The 26,218-nt window shown below is 40.5% G+C and overlaps 1 protein-coding gene across 3 annotated transcripts in view; it reads left to right on the top strand.

Moving 5' to 3' along the window:
- The first annotated feature begins 23,245 nt into the window (after positions 1 to 23,245).
- slc25a26 (solute carrier family 25 member 26) overlaps positions 23,246 to 26,218 on the top strand; it is a 60,235-nt gene continuing 57,262 nt past the window's right edge. For all 3 annotated transcript variants that reach the window (XM_087840598.1, XM_006784608.3, XM_035905159.2), the window contains exons 1-2: positions 23,246 to 23,399; positions 23,907 to 24,063. In XM_087840598.1, the coding sequence (XP_087696724.1) occupies positions 23,367 to 23,399; positions 23,907 to 24,063 (190 nt within the window). In that variant the 5' untranslated portion in view covers positions 23,246 to 23,366. The remainder of the gene's footprint in view (positions 23,400 to 23,906; positions 24,064 to 26,218) is intronic.

The following is a 26,218-nucleotide window of genomic DNA, read 5'->3' as shown; positions in this document are numbered from 1 at the left end:
GACAGTAATATAACATGCGGTAACTTTTTTCCCTCCTGGGTCTCTGCCCTTTGTTGTGGTCAGGATTTTTTTGTGTGGCAAACATATTTAACCCTCTAGTTTTTCCACTTCTTTGTACGATACCTCACACCCATTCGGATAATTTCAGCAATCTACCTCAAGGAATTTGATGCCATATGTAAGTCCTTATATCAATGCTATGATTAGTTTCCCTTATATTAAGTTGATTATTGACACTCTCAAAAAACTGAGATGAGAAAATAGCCGGAAAGGACCGACAGTGATAAACAGGTCAGTCACAATTGTGCATGGGCTGCACTGACCGGACATGTAGTTACATTTCTAGGGAGGTGGATATCCAGTGAGACCCTAAGTTAGATCGAAGGGTTTCAGAGGGGTCTGCAGTTATGAGGTAGCTAAGGCGTAGACTTCCTGCTAGGACACAAAATTCCAGTATGCAGAGTGGACTGGAAGCAGGACACATGACAGTTTAATATCTGAATGAAGGGAGAATAAGATTTCCACTCTCACATTCAGCTCTGTTAGGCATGTTTCTAAAAGTTTAAGGATGCATTGCATGTGTGGAACTGTGAGTGCGAAATATTAACTCTGTTGTGTACTTTAAGTAGCTACTTGATGACTTTGTCTTTGCATACAGTTAGTTTAGCAGAGATTTGCCTCTTAAAATGTGTCTGCAGATATTAAATAGCAGAGGGAATATTTTTGTAAGGGTGTCAGTATGAGTGACAACTTTCACAGTGCATGTAGTCACTCTGAGCAGTTGTTAGTGTAATAACATCTGTAGGGACAGCTTTATGTTCATGTACTGCAGTTTGCAATTACAGTTCAGTTTTAGCTCTTCTTATTTAGGCGTTCAACAATAGTCAAAATGTTCTTCTGCTGCTGACATGAATGACAGTTCGGCAGAAGTCCAGGAGATGTTGGAGTTAAACTAGCTGTCCCCCTGAGATAGCGGCTGTGTGCTGCTGGGGTGAGAGCCAGAGGACCTGGGAGTGCCTGGCTGTAACTATGCTACATTTCTGTATGTCAGAGCTGTATAAGGTTTCACAGGGAGAGGCAGGGAACTAGTCTGGGAGAACATTCAACGGCAGGGAAGTCTACAGTCAGGAAGTGAACAATAATTCAAAACAGAGCTCCAACAGAAGAGGGCCTTCAGATATGTTGACTTTAAGCCATGTCATCTATCCATGCATTCAGTCATAAAAGAAAACAAAACAAGCCCGCAGGAGCTTTCAGATGGAAACAGTACATTCTAATGTATTTTGGGTGGGTGGAAAAAAAGGAATATTCTTTACATATGCCTGGAAAATGACAGATATATTATGCTAAGGAATCTCTGGGCATTTCAGCACTTCTTGTTGCTACTGGAAGTCACTGTGACTGACATGTTTCATCAGTGATGCTGTATTCCATGAAGAATGAAACTACAAATGCTGCAATGATTGTTCTCGAGCTACGAGAGGTGAGATTTAGTAACCGGATTTAGAAAGCTACGCTGTTTACCTGTTCCCCAAACAGAGCTGTATCTAATTAAGAAGCACTGCGGACCTTTTCCCTCTCTCTCATCGGAATTAATTAGAAGTTAGAAAAAGAGCATTAAAGTGAGCGGGATATTGAACTTCATCATCTTTTTCTACTTTTCTGACGACATATAACCTACTTAAACATCACCACAAAGGGGCTTCAAAGCCATTTGAGTCCACTTTGACACAGCAATGCATGAACACACACACACACACACAAAACCCCCCATCTTGTTACGCTTTTTTTGTGTGGCTGTGCAAACAAAGTGATCCATTTCAGTGAGCAGCCAGCAAAGCGTGAGCAGCTCTGTGGGTTGGGAGGACTCAGTTGTTCTCTGTGTTGAGTGGGATCGTCTTGGTCAGACTGCGCTGTGCTGCGTTTACTGTCCTCAGCAGGAATCTGCCTCACCCAGAAGCGGATTGGGCTTCAGAACTGCATGTCTTCAACGACTGATTCAAAGTGGCACTGCTGCTGCACCAACTCAGGGATGCACAGTGTTCGTGGGTGTCCGTGCATTAGAGTGCTTGTACATTCACGTGAACTGGTAGATGGTGCGTAATTCAACATGGAGGTTTTGCGTCTGTGTGTGCTTCAGTTCTAAGAAACACAGACAGGATGTGTCTGCATTAGCGCAGTTTGCTGAAATGTGAGTTGTTTAGGTCAAGGTTTATCACCATGACAACGTGAGAGACTGTTATAACTGCAGGAAGGTTGTGATGATTGTGTCATTTCTTGGAGGACTCTCAATTATTAGTACACATGTTGGCATCAGAGTTTTGCACAAATTAAAAGTTTTGATCCTAGTTACATCCCTTATATGTTTGGATACAGGCAGAATAATGCATGTTCAGAGTTTGACACCAGAAGGCTTGTTTTCATGTTTAAGACTTGCACATTCAAGCCTTATTGGACTTGGAACCCAATCGTGGTCCTTCAGGCAACAGGACAGATGTTCAGTACTGTCTCCAGATGAACTTTTGAAATTAAAAATATTTCCATATTCATAGGTTTTTGACATTTTGGTTGGATAATAATTTCTGCCCAAACAGATTTATTTTATGGCCAAACTGCCAGAGCGCAAAGTATTTCTGAACATGTCTAGAGGGCATCCTTATATGACTTCGATCTCACACAGACTGGGTGTCAAATTTTAGTCAAGCATGACTTTTATATGGAGGTGACGCAGAATGGTGCATGGTGCATACCAGGGCAAGTGAAAATGGACTGTTAAAAACAAGTAACTGACACACTAAAGACACTATTGCCTCTAATGCACTTTACAGGCATCTCCCAGAGAAGGAAAGTAGTATGAACATAACAAGGCCAGCAAAAGCCAATGTTTGACCCTATGGGAAGGTTTTCAGCAGTTGAAGTAAATTTGTAGCTGTGCTGAAAATATTTTGGCATGACCTGAGGTCATTCACATGTCTGGCCTCTCGTATATAGGAGGAAAGAAAGTGCTTTATTCAACAAGATCACAGAATACATAGCTGGAATACCATTATTATGTCATAAAACTTTTGTACAAGGCATGGAGGCTATGTCCTCTATAGCTCACATTTTGGAGTCTTGGAGCAAAATTTTGGCCTTTCAGTAGAATAAAAGTCTTTTTAGTTTTTCCACATTTTCTTAGCCCTCCGCCCTATCAGGCTTACGCTGTGTCACTGGGGCTGTGGCTGGCGATTACACAGTTTATCTAATAAGCTTTTTGGGAGCATCTTTGATTCTGCTGTTTAGATTTCTGTACATGAGTGGTCAGTATTCACATCTCAATACTACATTTTACGTGATTTACTTGTTCTCATCTTTTTTTGCCTTATCCTCCCACTGCCACCATCAAAGTAGAAGCTCAACAAATGGGCAAACGAGTACTTAAGTACTTCACCCTTAAGTGAAGCTTAAAGGCAGCTGTAGGCAAACAATAGATGTGTAATGGGTGTGTATGAAAGGCTACCATGTGTGAACACCAAAACACACCCTCATGGTCTGCATATTGCTCATGTTGTGGGGACCTAAATATTTTTATACACCAGGGACTTGTCTTGTCTTCTATCCCTCAAGGGGATAAAAAGCAAGTCAACATGACCACCCATTAAGTCTCAGTCAGGTAAACTATAGCTGAATACAAGTCATTTCCATCGGAAGACAAAATATTTAGCAGCATGTCTTTTTATTGGGACATTACACATGTATACATGGGAAGCCAGAGGTGGCGAGAGCAGCAGTGAAGCCCCACAGGACAGAGCAGACACCAATAGCAACTGATAGGACTCAGATTAAGCCAGAAACTGCATGAAAGGAAGAGCAGAGGTGGGTTTCAAAGCAGCTTGCAGATGTGCAGAAACTCTTGGCAAATTGAAGTAGCTTAACTACCACATGACATATGCCTGCTGGATATGTAGGAATCAGCTAGGTATCAGCTGAACCAGTAGCTAATGATGGCTACCACTGAGATCAGCTGATCTGACCAGATCAGACCAGTTCATGGCCTGCCTGAACTAATGTTGAGCTAAATTTTAGGGTTCGTTGTTTTCAGGTGAGTGGAATCGTAGATTTAGATCGGGGACAGTGTAGTGTGTGTGTGTGTGTGTGTGTGTGTGTGTGTGTGTGTGTGTGTGGTATCAGGTATTAAGTGAGTGCATGTGTTTTTATGCATGTGGATTTTATGAAAAAAGTCTACCATTAACCAAAAAAGGGGTTTCCACCCAGTTGTGACCAGACAGGTTAAACAAGTAAACAGACTGCTGTGTGTTGTGTGCTTTCATTTTGTGAGCGGTAGATAGTAGTTATATAAGGCAGTAAACTGGGAGGCGCGAATGCAATTGATATTCCCAGGAGTTAATGAAAACCCAGAGTAAATGAGATCCCAGTGGACTGAGTTTGCTGTGAAACTGGTCATCAATGTAGATGCTCAAAGAACAGACCAATTCCTCTGAGGCCTGAAAAACTGTTTTCATTACAGGGGTCTTTCAGAGTGTTATCTATACATTATCAGATAAAAATGTTAGGCTCTGCTGGGGCCTTTATGTGGATGCTGCTGGAGTGTGTTCATTTATAATTCAGCAGCCAGCTGTACTAGCTGTTTATAAGTTCAAGATTATCCTGGTTTTAAGATATTGGCTGGAGACTTCCCATTATTATGTTGCACCACAACACGATGGTGCAGTGTTGTAGCACTGTTGTTTCACAGTATGAAGGTCCTGAGTTTGACTCTGACACCATCTGGCTGGAGCCTTTCTGTGTGGCGTTTGCTCTGTATTTGCGTGGGTTCTTTCTCTGTATTCTGGCTTCCTCTCACAAAGGTAGTGGGGTTAGATTAAACTGGTCATTCTGAATTGCCTATAAGTGTGAATGCGACTGTGTATGGTTGTCTGTTTCCCTCTTGCCCTATGGTAGCTGGGACACGCTCCAGCCCCCCTGGAGCCTGTTCCAGCAGAAGCGAATAGATGGATGTTTGGATGGATGGATGGATGGATGGATGGATGGATGGATGTTTGGATGGATGGATGGATGTTTGGAAGGATGTTTGGATGGATGGATGGATGGATGTTTGGATGGATGGATGGTTGGATGGATATTGCACCACACAGACCAGAAAAACTTTCAGGGATGAAGTTTATGTCAGCTTGCTAATATCCCTTTGGAATGAAGAGTAATTTGTTATGTAGTGCTACATCTCAAACATTTGTTGCTATTCTACCTAGATATGAAAAAATAACACAAAAATAGTCATGAAAAAAACATGACTCTTTCAATTCTAAAATTTTATGCATCAACATATAATAATTGAAAAACAAATCTGGTCTAGCAGGTATTAAAACTATTTAAATACAAGCTCAAACGAACACCAACACATAACTTCTTACACTATGTCATCATTTATTTAACAGAAAACTGAGCCAAAATGTAAAAGCTGTGTTTTAAAAAACTAAGTGCACCTCCTGCTAATTAAATGCATTTTCAATAATTAATAATCAGCAAGTGTGTCTGCCTCTGTAAAAACACAAATTTGCGCTGTTTGCTGGTCCGGAGCATTCATCTGTATCTTAACACAAAAGAGGACCGACATGAGCAAAACCAACTATTGCTGTTTACAAGGCCATTACCAAACAATTTGAACTCTATATTTATACAGTGACAAAAATTATTCACAAAACATTCAAGACAGCAGCTAGTCTTCCATGGAGTGGGCATCCTAGCAAATTTACCCCAAGGTCAATGCAATGCTCAGAGAGACTGCAAAAAAATCCAAGAGCGATATCTCAGACTCTACAGGCCTCAGTTACCATGTTAAATATACCATTACAAGTCAAAAAAGACTGAACAAGTTTGGCATGTTTAGAAGGGTTGCCAGGAAAGAGCCTCTCCACTCTAAAGAGAACACGGCAGCATGACATAGCTTTGCAAAGCTGCATCTGAAAAAACCCATAAACGTCTGGAACAAGGAGGAGATGTTTGGGAGTAATGCACAGAGCCATGTTTGATGAAAACCAAACGCAGCATGTCAGCACAAACACCTCATACCAGCTGTCAAGCACGATGGTGGAGGGGTGATGAGTTGAGTTGTTTTGCAGCCACAGGACCTGGGCACCTTGCAGTCATTAAGCCGACCATGAAGTCTTCTGCATACCAAAGTATTCTAGTGTCAAATGTGAGAACATCTGTCTAACAGCTAGAGTTTGGCTTTAACACAGCAGCAAATCAACAAGCCGGAACCTGATGGAAATGCTGTGGACCTGGAGAGAGCTGCCCCCAAACTTTACTGAACTGAAGCAACGCTTTAAAAAAGATCGGTCTAAAAGTTTCCAAATCATGGTGTGTACTTTTTTATGTCATGCGGTCCAGGTGATTAGAGGATCATCAGGGGGTCCTTTTGTCCCTCTTTGGGGGGATACTCCCACTGGGTTTCAATCTGGGACTCTCCGCCATTTGACCTTAGAACTGAAGAAGCTTCTCGGATGAGAGGTGAAACGTCTTCAAGCAACTTAAAGAAGTCCAGACGCTTTTCTTTGCAAGCCACTTTGACTACGATGACCTGGATGACTGAGAACCTTCACAGACAGATAAGGACAACATTCACAGAAGAGAGATGGTGAAACAAGAAGAGAAGCTGAACCTTTTAGAAGGCAAAAATCCATATGTAAAACATGTGGAAAGAGGTGGGGGATGACAGGTGATAATACAGTGAAACCTCTGTAAAAAGTAAGAACACAGACAATGACATACAATGAAAAAGAGAAAGATAAAAAGATAATTATGAATGGCCATGCAGTCTAGATGGCCAAGAAGCAGGATCGCAGACAAACACAAACTATAGCGTAGTTATAAGGCCTAATGAATTCAGACTGAAACTTGAGGACTAAAGAGGTAAGAGGCTTGAGAGAGAGCTTTTAAAGCACAAGATTACAAAAGTAATCATCTGGATGGAATAAATGCACAAATTAAAAGGACAAACAAGAGCAAGGTCTTTTAATGTGTTCATAGAGTTGATTTCAACACCAATAATCTGGACTGTCAAATTCAGATAAACATCTCTGTTTGGGAGTCTCTTTTATTTAATGTTGGTGTTCTGTGTCACACACATTATAGTTGAGAATAATGAGTGTATTATAGGATTCTGTCATTAATGTTGCACAACACTGACATACTTAAAATTGCTCATGAAGGTAATCTGATACTACAGGAGAGATAGTCAGGGCAGAATGCGATTATCCCATGTGATATCTTAAAGTCAACAGTGTTATCATTGTGGCGAGGGGCTCATGCACAACGTGGGGAAAAATATCAAGGAGAACCTGAGCTGATTTAATGATAGGATGTGTATAGTGCACACGTTACTGAAGTGTTTATCGGCTTTCCTCAGATGGAATGGTTCAATCCAGTTCAATAAATCACTGCAATAGTAGTTGAGATCATTTAAGGAAAACTTAAGGGTTTGGATTCATGAATAGCTTGTGTAACCCAATCCTTGTGGTTATGTCTGTGCATCTATTGTTATTCTTTCATGTGCTATAAATTCAGTGTTTCTTCCTCATATTAGCTCTCTGGTTGGGGTCCACTCCAATCCAAAGGCCATTATGATGCCTTGAGTTAAAGACAAGTTATCCCAAATCCTGTCAACACCCCCTCAAGTGGAAATAAATTAGTGAATCTTTCTTGGACAAGAGAGGACCACATTCCCCTCTTTGTCCACAGCCTTGTGATAGGATTACAATGTGAACCAGTCAAAGGAGGATCACTGCATATATTTACTATGGAAGCTGTTTAATAAGATTGGCTTTATTGTATCCCATCAGTCTGAGACCTAAAGCTTTACTGGCTCATTCTTTGCACAATCTGCTTATGCACTGATGCAGCCTTAACAAGCCAATGCTCTTGAAATCAAAGGAGGGAACCACATGGAGAAAGAGCATGAGAAAGGTTTGACCAGCAAGCTTTGTGTCTTTAAATATTCAAATTAGTTCTTGGAGCATGCAAAAATGGACACCCGGTGATGCAGTGCTGCTCTCTGTAAGGAATTCCTCCACATGAGAGACGATAACAGTCACATAAACCAATAGAACTCTTCTTTAGATCAGGTTTGGGAGTGTTTTTACCCACATGATGGAGATGCAGTGTCAGTCTTCTGAATGATCCAAAACTTTGCCTCAGACTCATTAAACTGCAATCATTTTGATTTTGTATAGATTCATCAGCTTTTCTGTTTGATATTTGTCCAACACAAGGGTATGCCTGCCACATGGTATTCCCATTGGTCCCAAATTTAGGCCTATTCTTTTTTACTAATTTCTCATAATTTGTAGAGTTAGAACTCAAAACTGGACAAAAGCAGATTAACTAAGGTCTACGGTAAGCTTCAAAAATTAACAGTCCAAAACATAAAGACAGAATAAAATCTAACATAGACACAAAAAAAGACGACTAGGAAGGACGACGGATAATCCAACATGGAGAAAGAGTGAGGTGGGACCATTTATACACTGAGTGTTGATTGGGAATGACAAACAGGAAGGGAACGAGACAAGGTTGAAGTTAATCAGGACTATCATAAAGAAGGAAGCAAAACTGACACAGGTCATGAAGGAAAAGCAACCAAAGTAAAACAGGAAATATCCTAAAGACGAATAGTAAACGGAAACAACAACAAAAAAAATACTAGACATTACACGGGATACAGGAGGATGATAACATCAACACAGGAAGACGAAACAGGAAGAAACAGACATAGAAACACTGAGTACTTAGAGTTGGTTATTACACACACGTAATAACCAAGTATAAATGGAAACTGAAGGTACATAAAGACCAAGAAATCACAGCCACTACTAGAACAGTAAGTCAAGCAAATACAACTCCATGAAAAATGAACATTGAAATTTGACAGTAACTAGAACTTCAACAACCCTGTTAGGCTACAACTCATTGTAGCAATAAATTCCAAAACACAGGAATGCAAAACAGAAACTTCTCCGAAGGGGAACTAAGTACCAAAGACGGAAATCAGATCCTCATTAATACCACAAGATACTAAAGTCAAAACACAGGTCCAAAACTGTAACTACTGTGGAAGTCAAATACCTAGAACTAATCACCAAGATTCCTAGGGTGATACTGAAATCCAAACCAGAAACAAAACCTCAACTTATCAATAATCAAAAACTAGAACAACACTGATAATGAACAGAAAACTCTCAAAAAGAACCACAAAGACTCCAAAGCAGCTCAAAACCCACAGATGAAAAACCAGGGATCAGCGAGCAGGGACATAATTATGGTAATTATAGTAAACATCTGTATCTGCTTAACCTGTGTCTTTGTCTTTGAGCACACATTTCTATCTCAGAATTTAACTGAAAGCATTATAGCATCTAACTACAACTTTATACTCATTTATACAACTTATTTTACAACTTATGTTATCTACAACAAAAGTGGCTCTATTTAAAATATACTATGTACCGTGCTCTATAGAATGGACGTTTCACAATGTAATACTTTCAGCTGTCATAACACTGTTGCTTTAGTATTTTGAATATAGTCTCTATAAACAACTTATTACTTTAAAATCCATAAAAGAAGAAGATGATGCTGGCCCACAACCTTTACAAGGTTCAAGGTTCAAGGTTCTTTATTTGTCACATGCATAGTCATACAAGTATAACACACAGTGAAATGTAGCCTGACACGTTCCCCGACATGTGCAAAAATGGGGGTGGGGGGTGGGGGGGTAGAGGAAGAACATCATATATATATAGTATATACATTGGGTGAATGTGCAGTAGTAGCAGCAAGCAGGTGAATTCTGTACATTAATATGAATAGACATCTGACTATTTTACAGAATAGACAATATAAACAAATTTAAAATTAAAGGAATTTGGAATGTACATTGTGCCTAGGTTTAGAGTGTCTGGAACCGAGTCTTGTCTCAGTCAATTATAAATGATGTGAGAGGGCGGGTGTGTGTGTTTAGGGCCCGGATGGCTTGGGGATAGAAGCTCCTCTTGAGTCTCTCTGTCCTTGCCCGGATGATGCGGAACCTTCTGCCGGATTGCAGAAGTTGGAACAGTTTGTTGCCAGGATGGGACGGGTCCTTCAGTATCTGCGCTGCTCTAGTCCAGCATCTCCTGGTGTAGGTGTCCTGAAGCGGGGGGAGAGCAATCCTGCAGCAGCGTTCTGCTGTACGGATCACTCTCTGGAGAGCTTTTTGGTCCTTCACACAGCTGTTCCCAAACCACGATGTCATGTTCTGTGTGAGGATGCTCTCCACAGCGTCTGTATAGAAAATCCTGAGGATCTTTGGAGAGACCCTGAACTTCCTCAGTTGTCGTAGGTGATACAGGCGCTGCCTAGCCTTTTTGGTCTGGACCTGAATGTGGGCAGACCATGTCAGGTCTGAGGAGATGTGGACACCAAGATACTTGAAGGACTGCACCCTCTCCACTGGAGCTCCATTGATGATAATGGGCTTGTAGTCTCTGTGCTGACTCCTTCTGAAGTCCACCACCAGCTCCTCGGTCTTGGTCTACAATGTTCTCAACCACACAGAGTGAGACTCAAGCTTGAACTACATTGAAAAAAAAATAGAATAGAATAGAATAGAATAATCCTTTAATTGTCCCACAAGGGGAAATTTGGTTGTATCAGCAGCAAAAAAACAAAAAAACCCCCAACAAAAACCACACATATACAAACAGAACAGAAACACAATTTTTACATATTTACATCATGGACAATAGTTACCAAAGCAGAGTACTGTACAGTTATTAAAATTAGAGTACAGATAAGTGGCAAACCCAGGTTGTAGTGTGTAAACAGAGCAGGATACTGAAAGATGTTTAAATAGTTACGAATATTTAGAATAATTAGAAAAGTGCAGATTGTGTATTGCACCTGTGCCTTAAAAAGTAGACATGTAACTTCCGACAAGTTAGTGTATATATAAGCTGAGAAAAGTAATGTGCAGTTATAACAGTAGCAGTTGTTACAGCGCTGATGTAAACATCTGTGTTTGTTGGGAGCAGTTTTGATTGTACAGTCTGACAGCTGCAGGGAGGAAGGACCTGCAGAAACGCTCCTTAATGCATCGAGGATGCAGCAGTCTGTCACTGAAGGAGCTCTGCAACATTTACATGCATGGGGTGGGAGACTGTCCATCAAAGATGTTATTTAACAGAGATGTTATAAAACCGTATAATTCTGCATGATTCCACACTTGCATGCTGTTTACCGTTTTCCTCACATGCATCAGCATTCAGCATATTCACAAAGAGCGGTACATTACTGCACATTTTTTATTTTATTTATTTATTTTACAGCAATTTATTCCATAGTAGCATGCTGGTAGACTTGCTTTAGCAGTTTAGTATGTGGCTGCCATGAGATTTACCATATCATGCCTGACTTTCTTAATATGAAAAGAACAGAACTATAAAGTACACCATAAGTATTTAAGATACTTTAAATTAAGCATGAATCCTTGAAGGAGAGTGGATTGGAGATGAAAGAGATTAATCTCTTCATACGCTAAACTGTCTCACTGCACTTACGTCTTCATTCGTGTGACTGTAACCCAAGTCAGTCCCTTCAACTCGTACTGTAAAATTCTGTGAAATTTATTAGTGGAGAGGAAACGCCTTTTAGGCAAAATGCCTGCGTAACTGAACCACGAAACTGTTCTGGCTTTCAGACTTTATTTCAGCATGCGAACACTCCAACTGACTCTGGAGCAGGACGGTGACAGCTCTGTCATGCCATTAAAAGATCAGCTCTTCACATATCCATTCATCTCTCCCTCGTCTCTCCTTTTACTGTGCCTCTTGCAGGTATAAAATAATCCTCATATCCAGCCTATTAGTCACAGAGGATTAGACCCATAGTAGAGACAAGCTGAGATGAGAGGTGAACGGAGCAAGAGAGGCAGATTAAATGCCTGTGGTATTATGATGTAATGCTCAGGCCCCACAGGAAAGTGTCCATGGAACGTTTGTGTGTAGATAAAGGCATACATTTTGATGAACAGCAGTATTTTACTAAAGTAAAACACAGTGATGAAAAGATGAATTTGCCCCATAGCATCAGCTGTGTAGGATCGCAGTTTGCATGAATGCACTTTCAGAACTCTGTGCGTGTGGTTGAGAGCACATGTGTTTGTAAACAAATCCTCCCCAGTGTTCTGCAGAGGCCCTGATCAATTGCAGATTAGACCCAACTTTATTATCAGCGTGGATAGAGATCTCTCCACCTCCAACCCTTTCAGGAGCTCATTTGAAAGTCGAGACTCATTTATCAGCTTTTGATCTAATTAAACAACCTGGAGCTTAGATGAAAGCAGGGACAAGCCATTATCTGACTCCATTAGCCACAGGCACGGCATGAAAAATCACTCCCCCATCCTTCACAACTTCAAGCCAACTTTCTTACTCTTTCTGCTCCTGCAGCAGCTTTTTAAGAAATTTGATCTTGTTTTTATCTCACCTTTATTGCCTTTTCTGCTTATAACTCTTTCCCTCCATTTACCTCTCATCTCTCCCTTCGTAGCTTTCTCCTGAGAAACTTTTCCATCCTTGCTGACTTATTGCATTTAGACCTTTTAATTCTTGTCCCACAGGTCAGCCTTTGGATTATGACTTTATTATCTGTCCTTACATCAACCTTCGATTCAGGCAGATGGCTGTAAATCTTCAGTTATGATTTGTTTTCCTAACATCGGTGTGTGTGTGTGTGTGTTCAGGACAGGAGTCACCTCTCCATAACTAGAAAAATAGATCTTCATTCATCCCTCTGCTCAAGGGACTTGAATGACTGACATGAACATTTATGACTATTGATTGAAGCAGATCAAGAAAAGACCAGACTGAGCCGGAAACTGGATCAAGGATTGTTTTCCCTCCAAAACTTAGTTTTGCATGGGCACTGCGTTTGAGAGCATCTTGTGATCTGAAAGAGCTTTCTGTTTGCCAGGTAATGCATGATGCATAGGTGTCAATTGGATCAAAAGCCTGAGGAACAACACGTGTTAACATAGCCTGCAGTCAAATACCCTTTCACCCTGCACGGATTCAGCATCGCAACAGAATGACATGGGCCCTCCCTGCTGGTGCTTTTATGCATTGCACTTTACAAACATCATGAGGGACCTTCAAAAGTGAACAGGTAAAGCAAACGTAGTGGAAAAATGAATGTTTAAAGTTGCTTTTTGACAAATATCCTATGTACAAGCCCTGAGATCGAAAGGGGAACTCTTTACTTATGAGAAATAACTTTACTGCACTTCTGATTTTAACCTTGAAAAAGTAAAAGAAAAGCAGAATTTTTGTAATTTAGTTTAAACAATACCCCATCCCCCACCTCCCCTAGAGACATTATTAATATTACTTTGCACAGTTATACTGTCAGGAGCCATTTCTAATGTATCTAATGCCTCTCGTCTTGATTGCCTTCCCTCAACCACAGCAAAGCGCCGAGCATATTCAGTAATCACTGAAGACATCATGGAAGTCATTTTCAGTAGGCCTGCAGGCGTCTGGGAACATTACCACTGGGAAAATTACATGGCAGCAGTTTCCTAAGATGGGAGATGATGGGGGGACCAATTAGGATGGAAAGACATATGGCAGTCCCTCAGTCAGAAAAAAAAAAACTAGGGAAATTTACTGTTAGAGTGTAATTAGCCATGTTTACTGTCCAAGCCATTAACACTAATTTGTGATGCTTGCAAACAAGCTGTTTAAGGTAATGGGGCCTCGCCTTGTTCAGTAGAGTTAATAATACTATTGCCATGCAATTACATGCACAGTTCAGCAAAGTGAATTGTGGCCTGGAGACGTGATTTCAAATTGCTGGACTCCATAATAGAGCTGAAATGGGTCTGTAATGGTAAGTTACACAGTCAATCCATCATCTGTCAGTTTGGCAGGCAGGTAAGTCACAGTGGTGGAAGAAGTCCATTACATGACAGGTCCTCCATTTAAAACCCCACTTGTGCAACAATAGGGTAAGAAAGGAAAGGACTAAAATAGGTAGACTTTTTTTTTTACAATGCTACTGATAGAGTACTGATCGATATTATGTATCTAACTGTTGTATATTTAAACACAACCCAGGGATATCGCTTATCAAAAGGTCACAGGCCAAATTTGAAAAGGTTACTACATCATCTAGTCAGAGCAACATTTTTCACTCGCTGATTTGAGAAGGGGAGGCATAGCAGAGCTGTGTTTAGCACTGCTGTTATAGCGTGAAGGGTTGTGTTCAAACCTTTATGGTTTGGTTTGGTTCTTGTGTGGTTGGTGCTGGACCTGTGGATAAACTGGCAATCAGGATGGAACTCCCACTCTCCCCACCATCAGGATAGAACAATCCAGGATCCAGGTTTTCAGGTCTGTTAAGTTCCTTGTGAGTTCTGAAGCCCTCCCGAAGCTGCTCACTCCACCATGCTCTTTGCGCTCTATGATGAGGGTCTCTAATGTGTGACATTGATGCTGGGTTTAGCCATGCAAACTCTGTGGTTAGTGAATGTAGGTGGCCATACACATGCTGGTGTAAAGCTGTAGTCTTATTAAATGGTTTTGCAGATGTTTATAGTACATCTGGTGCTGCTGTAAGCAGTAAGAATGTGTCATTTTTCCATTTGCATCATTGACGCTAGAATGAATGACTATACTACTTTTGTGCCTATGGGATGGTAGTGATTCTTTGTCTGTTTTGATTGATAACCATTGATATTTAGCTGATGTCAGTAAATTAAAATTGGATTGAGAAACAAAAGTCTTTCAAAAAAGTTTGGAAAATATGGATGCCTGGAGCAGAGTTTACAATTCCATTTATCCATCATCTATTGATCTGTTTCTTTCAAACCAGGAAGAAAAATGAAACAAGGAAGAACTCTGGATTACAGCACTTGAGGTTACAGCTTATAATTTGACAAATAAATAGCAAAAAGTTATGCAAACATGCAGAATTTTGTATCTCAGTAAAGTGGGTGTTTAATCCTTACCAGCAGAGAGACGTGGAGCAGTTTATCGATGAATAAGGCCTGTTGTGTTCAGGATTTTCACCAGTGATGACAAAGCAATTTAGAAGAAGTCAACCACAGTATATGGAAGCTCACCTCTTTCATGAGGAGGTTAGCCATCACAGAAAAGAGGCTATCGTGATGGATTCATATCAACTGTGATATTAGAAACGGTGTATAAACGTGGATCACTTCTTACATTGCCATGGTAACTTATGCTGCAAGCCAAACTTGCTACGGAGCAGCTTAGAGATCAGCAGGTATGAAACCACTGGCAAAACTGATCAATCAATTTTACAGAAAAATAGCATTACCATTCCTAGAAGATCCTGCAGACCTCTGGCTCTGACTACTGTGGTGGTCATAGGCTGCTTGTTCAGTTCAGAAACATATGAGAGAAGCTTGTTCTTACTAAAAAAAAGGATTTAACACTACTAGGTTATTAGGTATTTGCATATGACAACCGCAGAAAAGTGAGAAAGACACAATTTGAGACACTGGGACTTGCATTTATATGCTATGAATAATAGATATCCTAGAGTCACTAATTCATCCAAAGAACAAAGACAATCACTCACGGTGTGTTATCGGCCCCTTCCCTGTGCCATCCATTATAAATCATAATTGATGTTTAAAAAAATCCAGTTCTACAGATGAAGGCTGCACTGTCTCAATTATATTGATGGAAGCAATTATTGCAGTGATGCATGGTGAAATTAGCATGTTAATTGGTTATTATCACACAATCCAGTGCACTGGTCCCAAAAGACTTCTATCATGCGTTTGATGGAAGTTTTCCCTTGTGTTGAAGAGGGAAAAAGGCACAATACATAATGCTCAACAGCTGATAAATTGAAATAATATGAATTATACATGCAGGCATAATGGAGCTACATGATATTTTGACTTCAAAAGAGCATCTCAATCAAATTAGACACATTTTACTGTAATATGTCTGTGCCCTTGAGTAATATTATGCAATTATTTACCAAAACGCGAGCTGTAATGCATATTTTAAAGTGCAAAATAATTGCTAACTGCAGATGGCCACACTGAGTAATCAAATATTATTCAGGTTACAGCCAGAGCACAGGCTCAGTGAACCATTCGACCACTAGGTGGCACTCTGAGACTGTAGAAAAGCACCCCAAGCTGTCCAGATGTTATTCAAAACTAAAGGTTAGCTTCTCCCTTAGCGCTCACTCTGCTATTTAAAGGTCATCATTTGCAGGCAGAGGACAATCTGATGTAGCATTTGTGTTGCTGAATCATAATCACTGTCTGCAACCGGGTGAAGAGTTGATCACTATCACAGTTTAGATGACACTCTAATTTCTAGACCCTCGCAAAGTTTCTCAATGTAACATAAGGTGAATGTGGTGAGAAGAGAAGGCCACATGACGTTAAAGTGTCATCTCTCCTGTTGTGTCCGGACAATAGGGCCTCTTTATGAGTTTTTCAACAGCATGAAAATTATTTTCATGTGACTAAATTGGAGCCAGAGTGTAAGCTCATGAAGGGATGAATCAAATGTCAGTCTGACAGGGGCCGCATGAGAGCAGATTTCTATCAGGCCCCGCAGTCAGAACAGATAGAACTGGATTGACAAGCATGTTTGTGCATATTTTATTTGTAATCCAATTTCTCTATCTTCATTGGCCAACAGAAGTGATAGAGAGGCCTACACAGAGTATGGCGGGCATGCACGGATACACACGTGCACACTATCCCAGCCCTCTGCTCCTATTTGATGTGCATGTCCTGAATCGATCCATACAAAGTGAATGGTTTTGTACATGCTTCTTCTACAACAGCCACTCCAAGACTTCTCATTCTGGCTGAGACGGGGGACCGGTATTATTGATCCATCTGCAGTTCCCTGAAGGGCATGACTGCCAGAGAAGATGAAATCCTCTGTTCGTGGTCACATCTGGTCTGTTTCTGGCACGGCGCGGCCTATCGGCAGGCCACACATCAACTGGAGGCTTTTCAGGGAACTTTTAGTTTGATAATATTGAATAAGTTCAGCTTAGAAGTAATACATGTATGAACTAGTTTTTCAGCATCACCTATGTGTGTGTGTTTTTTCTTAATCCCTCAGGAGGGAGTAGCTAATGAGTCCATTATGGCTTAATGCACCACAAAGGTAAATCTTATTTCCAGACTTGTTCTGTTTTTGTTTTTTCCACTTTAGGGGCTTCAGCCACTAGAGGGCCATTTAGAGGAAAATGCAAAGACTGCATTAGTAAATACGTGGCTGACTCACTATTATTTACTTTTTAGTAGTGAAGGAGAATAATGCGCTGTAGAAAGCAGAGAAAGGGTGGAAATATCTGTGTTTTAATAATGTCCAATCTGATTGTTATGAAATCCAGTGACCCTGTTGATCTCTTATGTGTGCAGTCCATACTGCAGAGAAGAAAAGTGTGCTTGAATAGGAAATGCAAGAGCCAGCAGCTAGTAGAATTATAAAGAATTGAGACTTGGTGGACATATTTATCAAAGGAAAAAGTATGCTGCAAACAAAGCTGCTGTGACTCATTTTCCCAAGTACCACGAGCTAGTCTGGATGCTCTCACCTTCTCCCTCGATACGCTCAGGCAATGACAAATGCAAGTGTCATCTGTGACTATGAGCCAAAACAGCAAAAAGCCAGTCAGTTAATACCTGCAGAGGGGAAAATTCAGCCACACTAGTTGTGATGAATAGATACCATATATTCTTTAAGGTAATTTCGTGGCTTTCTTTTCAGTTTTCAGTTTTTCAGTCAGCAAATTTCTTCTGGGAAACTTCAGGCTGTTGCCGTCTCTCTGAGATCACACTTCCTCCCATTTCTCAACATTTACAGCTACACACTACTACATGAAAACCAAAGGAAGACACCAAGTGGGCTGCATTAAGACAACTACAAGATTCTCCTAAAGAACTTATTAAAAGATGTTATGATGTACTATTTATTATATGCAATAGCACTCTGATTGACTGAGGCACCAAGAAAGTAAAGCACAAAATTTAAGGGGTTTGTCCTAGTCAAGTTTCAATCTTGATATTAAAATAAATAAATAAAATATAAGTTAAATGTTCATATGTTTACAGCCTCCAGGAAGTCTGGACCCAAAACAGTCATATATATGTGTGTCTGTCTGTTCCCTAACTCCTCCTACACGACTTAATCAATGTGGATGAAACTTACTATATAAACTGCTTAGGGTAGCAGGATCTTCAAAATGTCTCTATTTTGCTTTTGGGAATTATTTTTATGACACTCAAATCCTTACAAATTATATGTATTTGCTGATCAAAAAAACAGTGGTGTCATTACATGTATGACATAATGAATATGTAGCTAGCACAGATGAAGAATATATCTCTCTCGCTGTCTCTCTCGCTATATATAATGTATTTATTATTCATTTGTTTGGTGTTTATGAACAGCTGTTTTTGTCATGTGACTATCTTTATTTATCCAGGTAAAAAATCTCATTGAGACGAGAGACCTGGCATCATGGGAACAAAAGTCAAAATACACATACCACATAAGTATATAACATTTAAAACAAATACAATATCCCAAACCAACATGTGTAAAATATACAATAACAGAATTATACATCTACAGTGATATAATGAAGATGAAAAGAATAACTTAATAAATTATAATGAATCTGTGTTTTTGTACATAAGCAGAGCAAACAAGTGCTGCAGACTAATGATACTAAAAGTCAAAATGCCAACAATGTAAATAATTTTCAGTATGAAAAATCATCCGTGGTGATTTGAGCTAATGTCAACATGCTCACAGTGACAATACAACCATGCCGATGGTAAACAGCTGGGAAGTATAGCACATTTGCTTGCACCAAGCACAAAGTGTAGCTGAGGCTGACAGGGATTGCGCTGTCTAAGAGATAAGACTGACTTAAAGTTAGAGTGGCTAAGGAGTCCTGCATGTGTTGCACTAAAGGTCTCAAGGCTTAAGCTTTCTCATAAGTTAAAACAAAATTAGCCAAGTAGCAACCTAACTTGATCAGATACTGGGCAGGACTTAAGACAACTTGGAAGAGCAGAACTCATTCATTTATAACGACTGAACTCATTCTGCTGTATAAACAAGGTTTTAAACTAAGATTTTATCTGCAAAGTCTGAACATGGCCCTGACAGGTGATGCTTTGACTGTGGCCACTGAACAGCTATAACGCAAGGGTGATTACACACCTTCCAACCAATCCAAATCCATCACAGGTCACTTGGTGTGACAGCCCTTCTCTCAGTTTACCTGCACATGCTGACCCAACGATAACAAATGCACAGTGTGCGCTGTGGTAAAATTGATAACAACAATCAATATCAACCACTGAAATCATTGGCACGGTTGCTTCTGCAGAAAAGAAGGTGTCGACCGTTCTCTGCCTCGTCTGTCTTTTGGCAGGAGCAAAGCATGGGATCAATATGCTACAGGCAGCTCGCTGGTGGCCCGGCAGGGATGAGAAAGCAGACGGGGGGAGAAATAGGAAGGAAAAGATGGGATGATGACATGGCTTTGCAAGGCTCTAGGGGGGTCAAAACACAAAGCGTGGTGCAGAAACAGGTGATAGGGATGCGTCCAGAGGCGATAAGGAAGGAAAAGTTTTGTGTGTAACGCAGGAGTCAGTAGTTTAGCAAACACTTAAATGCAGCATGGACACAGGACAGCCTGACAGCTTGTCGATTCAGTGAATTTATAATGAATGTTCTTTTATGCTCCACTTTCTCTCTAACCTTTCTCCTCTCCTTTGCTCCCTTTATCTCACCTCCCCTCCTCTCTTCATTTAGAGCATCAACACCTCTCACCCACCCCACCCTGTCACAGGCTCATGTAGCCTATCATCCCGAGAGTAAGAACAAAGAGTTATACGAAAGGTGCTTAGTCGCATTTCTTTCTACCCCTGCTGTTGTGGTGTCCTAATGATGCAAATGTTAGGCCAGCTAATGAGCAGGAGCTATGTTTGGGCTGAAGCTCACCTTGCCGCCTCATGAATAAAAGCACCGTGTCAGAGTCAAGATGTGTGTTTCTCTCAGCTCTCAAACAGCGACCATTACAGATGGTGCTTTCTCACATTACATCCATGAAAAGAAGACAACTGTTGTTCCATAACAGTGTCCAAAGAATAAGCTAGGCCTTTGAAATGAAAATTTATTTAAACTATTAAAATGTAAGCAAGCTGTCCTGTCTAAAAAACCACGCACACAGAAGCAAGAAAAAGTATAGAAAACTTCAGCTGGAACTCTGAGCAGCCTCTCACCTGTGCAAGTCACATAACCTTTTGACTCAGAGTTCATTCTGGCTGTCACCGACGCACGCCTCTAAAGGGGAGTGAAACCAATAGATGTTAGCTCTGTGTTATTGCAATAAACCTCATGGCTGCTTGCATTTCTCTCCCTCCCCACCTCGTGGCTTAATCCTCCGTACTTTTGCCCTTCAGTTTTTAAAGACAGCCTGCGGGCTAGAAGTGCCCTTTGCTGACTTGTGGCTGACAGTGAATAAGTTCCCCTCTCGTCTCCTCCCTTTTATCTCTGAGATCATACTCTGAGTGGGTCAAGATCAATGGTGCTCCCTGCAAATCTGCCCAGACTCTGGGTGATTCTCATTGACCTTACACGGGGGTAACTGAGCGCTCCTACTCTCATCCTGCCGCTGGTTTTTGCATCCACTTCTATGGAGAAATTCCCCTCCTGCTCGCACTGTTTTTATCAAGAAACATGGAGCATACTGGCGCAGGCCGTTGCTAAGTTCTTGTCTGCCTCAAACTGAAATGTATCTGGTTGGAGATTTGCGGTCCTAAAACCAACCACGTTTCTAATGCTACAGAAGGGAAAACTGTGGTTGGAGACTCAGGCAGAGCTGAGATTAGGTTCTGTCTGAGGTGAGGGACAACCAACTTTTGTTGTCCCTCACCTCAGTCCCTCAGGTTAGGCTGTGAGGTGAAAATCCCCAAAATACAGGATATCATTCGCATCTTAATTGGGGAAATGAAATCCAGAATTTAAAAAACAAAAAAAACTTACACGTTCATCATGTTTTTTAAAGTGTTCCATCAAGACAACATAAGCACAAGTAGGGCTGTTCGATATAACGATATATATGGGATGACGATATAAAAACGTCTATCGTTTCATTTTACGCAATCGTTTGTTTCGTGGTGTCGCAAAATAAACCGTTTACGGCAATATTTTTTCATCGTTTTGATGGTCACTGTAGTGGCTATATTAATTTCTTAAAGTTCTCTCTTTCTCTTATATGTAATATAACCACACTACCCACGGACAAGCGCCTGTTTTTATGCGTTGTGGTTAGCAACAACGACGGTAACAGCATCGCGTGTCCGCTTGTTTATGTTCCACATATCCTTTCACAATAAAGCTCAATTTTGCTCAATTATTTTGAGACTTTTCAAAATAAACTGAATCACGTGAAAGAGCAGATTATTTACGGATGAGAAGTAGAAAAGAGCCGTTAGGTGCTAAAAAATAAACCTTAGACTCAAACGTTAGAACAGGCTTTTCCCCGCAGCACGCCGTGTAATAAATACTCACAAAGAAAACGGCGGCCGTTACAACTTATGTCTAAAAATGTATCGTTTCATGCATCAGTTAAAACACTCGACTCCAGCTACATGACGCACAGCTGGAAACACTTCACGCAAGTCGAGCTGCCCGAGATTCACAGAATTTACAGAAAATGTTACATTTTTGTGATTTATATCGTTATCAGGACGATAGAATTCTTATATCGGGATATGAGATTTTGGTCATATCGCACAGCCCTAAGCACAAGAAGGAGAGAGTAAGTGGTGCGACTGCCATCCTCAGGCCCATGGATGAAGAGAACAAGTCCATCCAGATCCAGCTGGGGCTCTCATCCAATGGGATCCCAGTGAGACCACCTTCAACAAGATGGATGGCGCACGCCGAGCTTCAAACTGGGCGCACCCAGCCCAGACATCATTGGGTCCGGGCTGAATAAAGAGGTGGTGGCCCCTCGCCTGCTCTTCCCTAATAGGAGGCGCTGCCTGGCTGACAGCAGCCCATAAATAACCCAGTCGACGTGTCACTGGAAAAGAACACACTCACCTGAGCGTACTCACTCACTCACGGGCACCACAAGGGAGAAGCAGGGTGCAATAATACAAGGCCATACAGACACAGAATGACAACACGAATGTGTGAAGATAGGGAGCAAATTATTTGCTCCCTAGCACATATTATGTGGTCTGATTAAAAAGATCAAACAGGATTTGTGCCACACTTTCAAACCACATTAGGGTGGCTTAAATTAGCCACCAGTTCATCTGTGTTTTTGTCAGGTCACCATAATGACTGAGCAGAGTTCTGGGGAGCTGAGGACAGAGCAATTTCTATTTTTATTTACTTCTTATGGGAAAAAGCAAACCTGCAATCATCCACTTAGGCTGTAGATGATGACTATTTGTCAGGTGTTCATTTCATCTGAGCTAAAAGTCCAAATCGTCACATTTTACAGCTTTCAGACAATCGCACATGGTCACCCAGCTGTAACCACGTTTCTTTTAAAGCCTCGAAATTTTTCACTGCAGTCATTTTAATATAAATTCGTACATGTGTTATTAATCACACTAATTACAACAGAACCTTAATTAATGTGATTAGCAGCACCGTAGTCTACCTACTATTACCTCTCAAAATGGCCATCATACGAGGACAGCTGTTGCGTTTGCGCTTTTTCCCCCTCCAAACGCGCCAAGCTGTTTGTCAGAGTTGTCTGACATTTTCAGAGTATGTTTTTGTTTCAATTAGTCTTTAATTGTTTTAATATTTCGATATTTTTTCAATTAAGCAGGCAATAACGGCCAGCAGGAGCCAATCTGCTAGCCAGAACATAGAAAAGAAAAAGTGGGGATTTTTTTTATAATTTTAAGTAATTTTACAGCATCCCTCAAACACCTCAGAGCCTCAAACACGTGGAGGACTTACCTCATCAAATGACACCACAGGCAAAGTATTAAAAGGCACATACTATACTGTTATAGAGTATGTTACAGTCAGAGAGTCTGATTTATTGCTTTATTTCCCTCTCGTTCAGACACTCTCCGAAAAACAAACACGCACGTGAAGTTTCGGCTCAAGCCGTCGACGTCATATGCGTCGTGACGCAATGCGGAAGTAATTTAACCAAGATGGCTGCGTCCTTCACAGGCATGATTTGGTTTCACTGAAGTGTCAGATAATGTGTAGCAGTTGCATTTTTAAGAGCTAAAAGACCACAAGGGCAGCTTTGAGAGCGGAAACATGGAGAGGCGAGAGTTCATGGCGTCTCTAGTGGTAAGATATTTTTATTTACACAGAGTCGTACTTTAAATACAGACAAATATAAGCTGTGAACCACCCTCTCATATATCTGGATTAAAAAACGCCACTTTGCCGGTTCCTTGTTGTTCAGACAGTATAATGAAATCTGTTTGAACAGGTAAAAGTCCATGACGCTTTATATTTAGCTCGAGAAAATAAAAGAACGGCACTGAAATGAATATAAGTAAATGTTATTATAATGTAAATATAAATATATAAATATAAATTGATAAACTTCAGTTAATCTTCTAGCCAGTCGGTTTTCGGTTGGAGTTTTGTGGAGACTTGAACCGACCTTGAAGAGTCGATTTTAAATGCTCTTACAGACACAAGCAGCATTTTCTCAGCTCTCCTTGTTTTGCAGTCAAATATTTGCTAGACATTAACGTGACAATATAGCAGTGTTTTATGTTTCCGAAGTGGACAGTGAGTGAGTGTTGCAGCATTACTGTACATCTCACAATGTGACTGTCACCGCAGGCAGGTGGCTGTGCGGGGATGTGTGTGGATCTGACCCTGTTTCCACTCGACACAATAAAGACCAGACTTCAGAGTCAGCAGGGTTTTTACAAGGCTGGAGGCTTTAGGGGCATCTACGCTGGAGTCCCATCTGCTGCTGTCGGCTCCTTCCCCAATGGTATGATATTAAATTGTGACAGCTGGATATGTATTCCCTCTGAACTATTGTTTGCATTATTTCTGTTCTTGTGTTATTCTTTCAGTGTCTCACTGTGTATCTGTAAACATAAGTCACGGTGTAAATAATAATAATATTTACACCGTGACTTATTCAGCTCATTCATCTTGAAGAAGATATAAAATTATATCTCATCTTAAAAAAAATCTACCTTAATCTCACCTGATTCTGTGTCCATGTATATGGAGGGCTTACTGAGTAATGCAACCAGAAATGACAGCAACATATCTAATTTTTTTTTTTTTAAAAAAACAACAACAACAAAAAGAAAAACTTCCAAACTGCAGTCATAGCTTATGTCTTGGTCATGAGTTGTTTTGGAACATATCTTTTCCTACACTTCCTACACCTGTCAGCATTTAACAGAACTTACCTGTTTGGTAGTATAATCTTTTACCGTTCACACATAAACTTATTTTGCTCTTCTGATAGACGTCTGGTTGGATATTTTAGTTTGGTAGTTCACAATCAGATTCGTTTGATTAGAGGCCAGCTGATTTATCAGTGGGCCGATATTGTCAGTCGATATTAGTTTTTTGTTAATCTATCAGTATTGGCATTTTCAATGGCCGAGAAGTGAAAACTGGAAAGGTAAAAAAGACGGAATAAACACCCTTGAACCATGTTATGTGTGTTGATATTGTACAACTTCCCTGTTGGCAACAACTGTTTGGAATGCCACAAACACAAAACCCAGCTGACTTACATCAGCAAGTGACACACATTTTAAAGAAATCTGTTCATGTTTTATGGAACTAGGGATGTGTATTGATAAGATTTTCACGATTCCGATTCCATTTTTGATTCTGTTTAACGATTCGATTCTTTATCGATTCTCTTATTGATTCTTATTTTTAAAAAAGGAGAACACTAAGGTCGAATAGCTTAGAACTTTGTTTTATATCTTCTCTTCGAACAAGAAATTTAGGAGTAACATGGCCTTACAAACCCAACAGTGAGATCTTAAGAGATCCACAGCCTACGGCTCTTCCATGGGGCGTCACAGGGTCCCCAGGAAAAAAAAAATGTAAATGTAAAATAATAAAATAAATATTCTTCTGTAGCAATAACAAAGTATAACATAAATTATTCTGTAGCAATTACGCAAGAATATCCAGTAATGTCCCTGCCTACAATTAAACACATTCACTTACCAAAAATCGGGGCATGGCAAATGGGTGCAAGCCTTTTACCACAGACTTAAGTCACTGCTCGGTGACATTCGTCTATCCTGGCTTGAAAGGAGACGCTACCGGTAGACTGCAGTGAGAACTTCCAGCATCTGAGCCAGACTCTGTCTCTCTCATCATGGTCACCTAAATGCACAGTAATGGCAGGTTTTGTAATAAGGCAGATCGCGCTAACATAATATGCACTGTTAGTTGATTATTTACCTGCCGCATTAACGGGAGAGGACGTGCAAACGTTACCGCTGCTGCTGGGTTGAGATTCACGAGTCTGGAGCAGAATTAAAAACACGACATTCATTTAAGGTCATCGCGTGTTTTGTGAGCAAATGCTTTTGCATTTTCGTAGTGTTTCCTCCCTTAAATGAAATATCTACTTTGCAAGTATTGCAAGTTGCCCCGTTGTCATCCATTCTCGTAAAGTATAACCAAACTTTTGAGCGTTTGAGCCGCTTAGGCGGCCTGCCAGGTAAATGACGCTCCGCAACGTGGTGACGTCATTCGGGGCGACTGGAATCGATAAGGGAATCGTTTGCAAAAATGGCAAAAATTCCAAGGAATTGAAACAGTGGGAACTGGTTCTCAACAAGAACCGAGTTTTGATACCCATCCCTACATGTTACTGAAACAAACAAACAAAAAAATAAAATCAGGTGATGTATTGGATTTTTAAATAGCTAAATATTTTCACCAGTATTGGTATTGGCATTAAAATCATATGTGGGTTGGGCTAAAAGATTCATAACTTTTTTTGTAACACATTTGGATAAAAAATGACTCGATTCTCTTTGATGAAGTAGCTGAAAATAAAGGCAAAATATTCAAGAGGGTTGCCATCGACAGAAAATTATTCCTAATCTATTAATACTTATTAGTGCCAACCCTTAGTTGACTAATTAACACTCACA

This window comes from Neolamprologus brichardi, chromosome 5 (assembly GCF_056152115.1).
Source record: "Neolamprologus brichardi isolate AB-2024 chromosome 5, ASM5615211v1, whole genome shotgun sequence".
NCBI lineage: Eukaryota > Metazoa > Chordata > Actinopteri > Cichliformes > Cichlidae > Neolamprologus > Neolamprologus brichardi.
The sequence above is the reverse complement of the archived record's forward strand: the minus strand, read 5'-3'. Positions and strand labels throughout refer to the sequence as shown.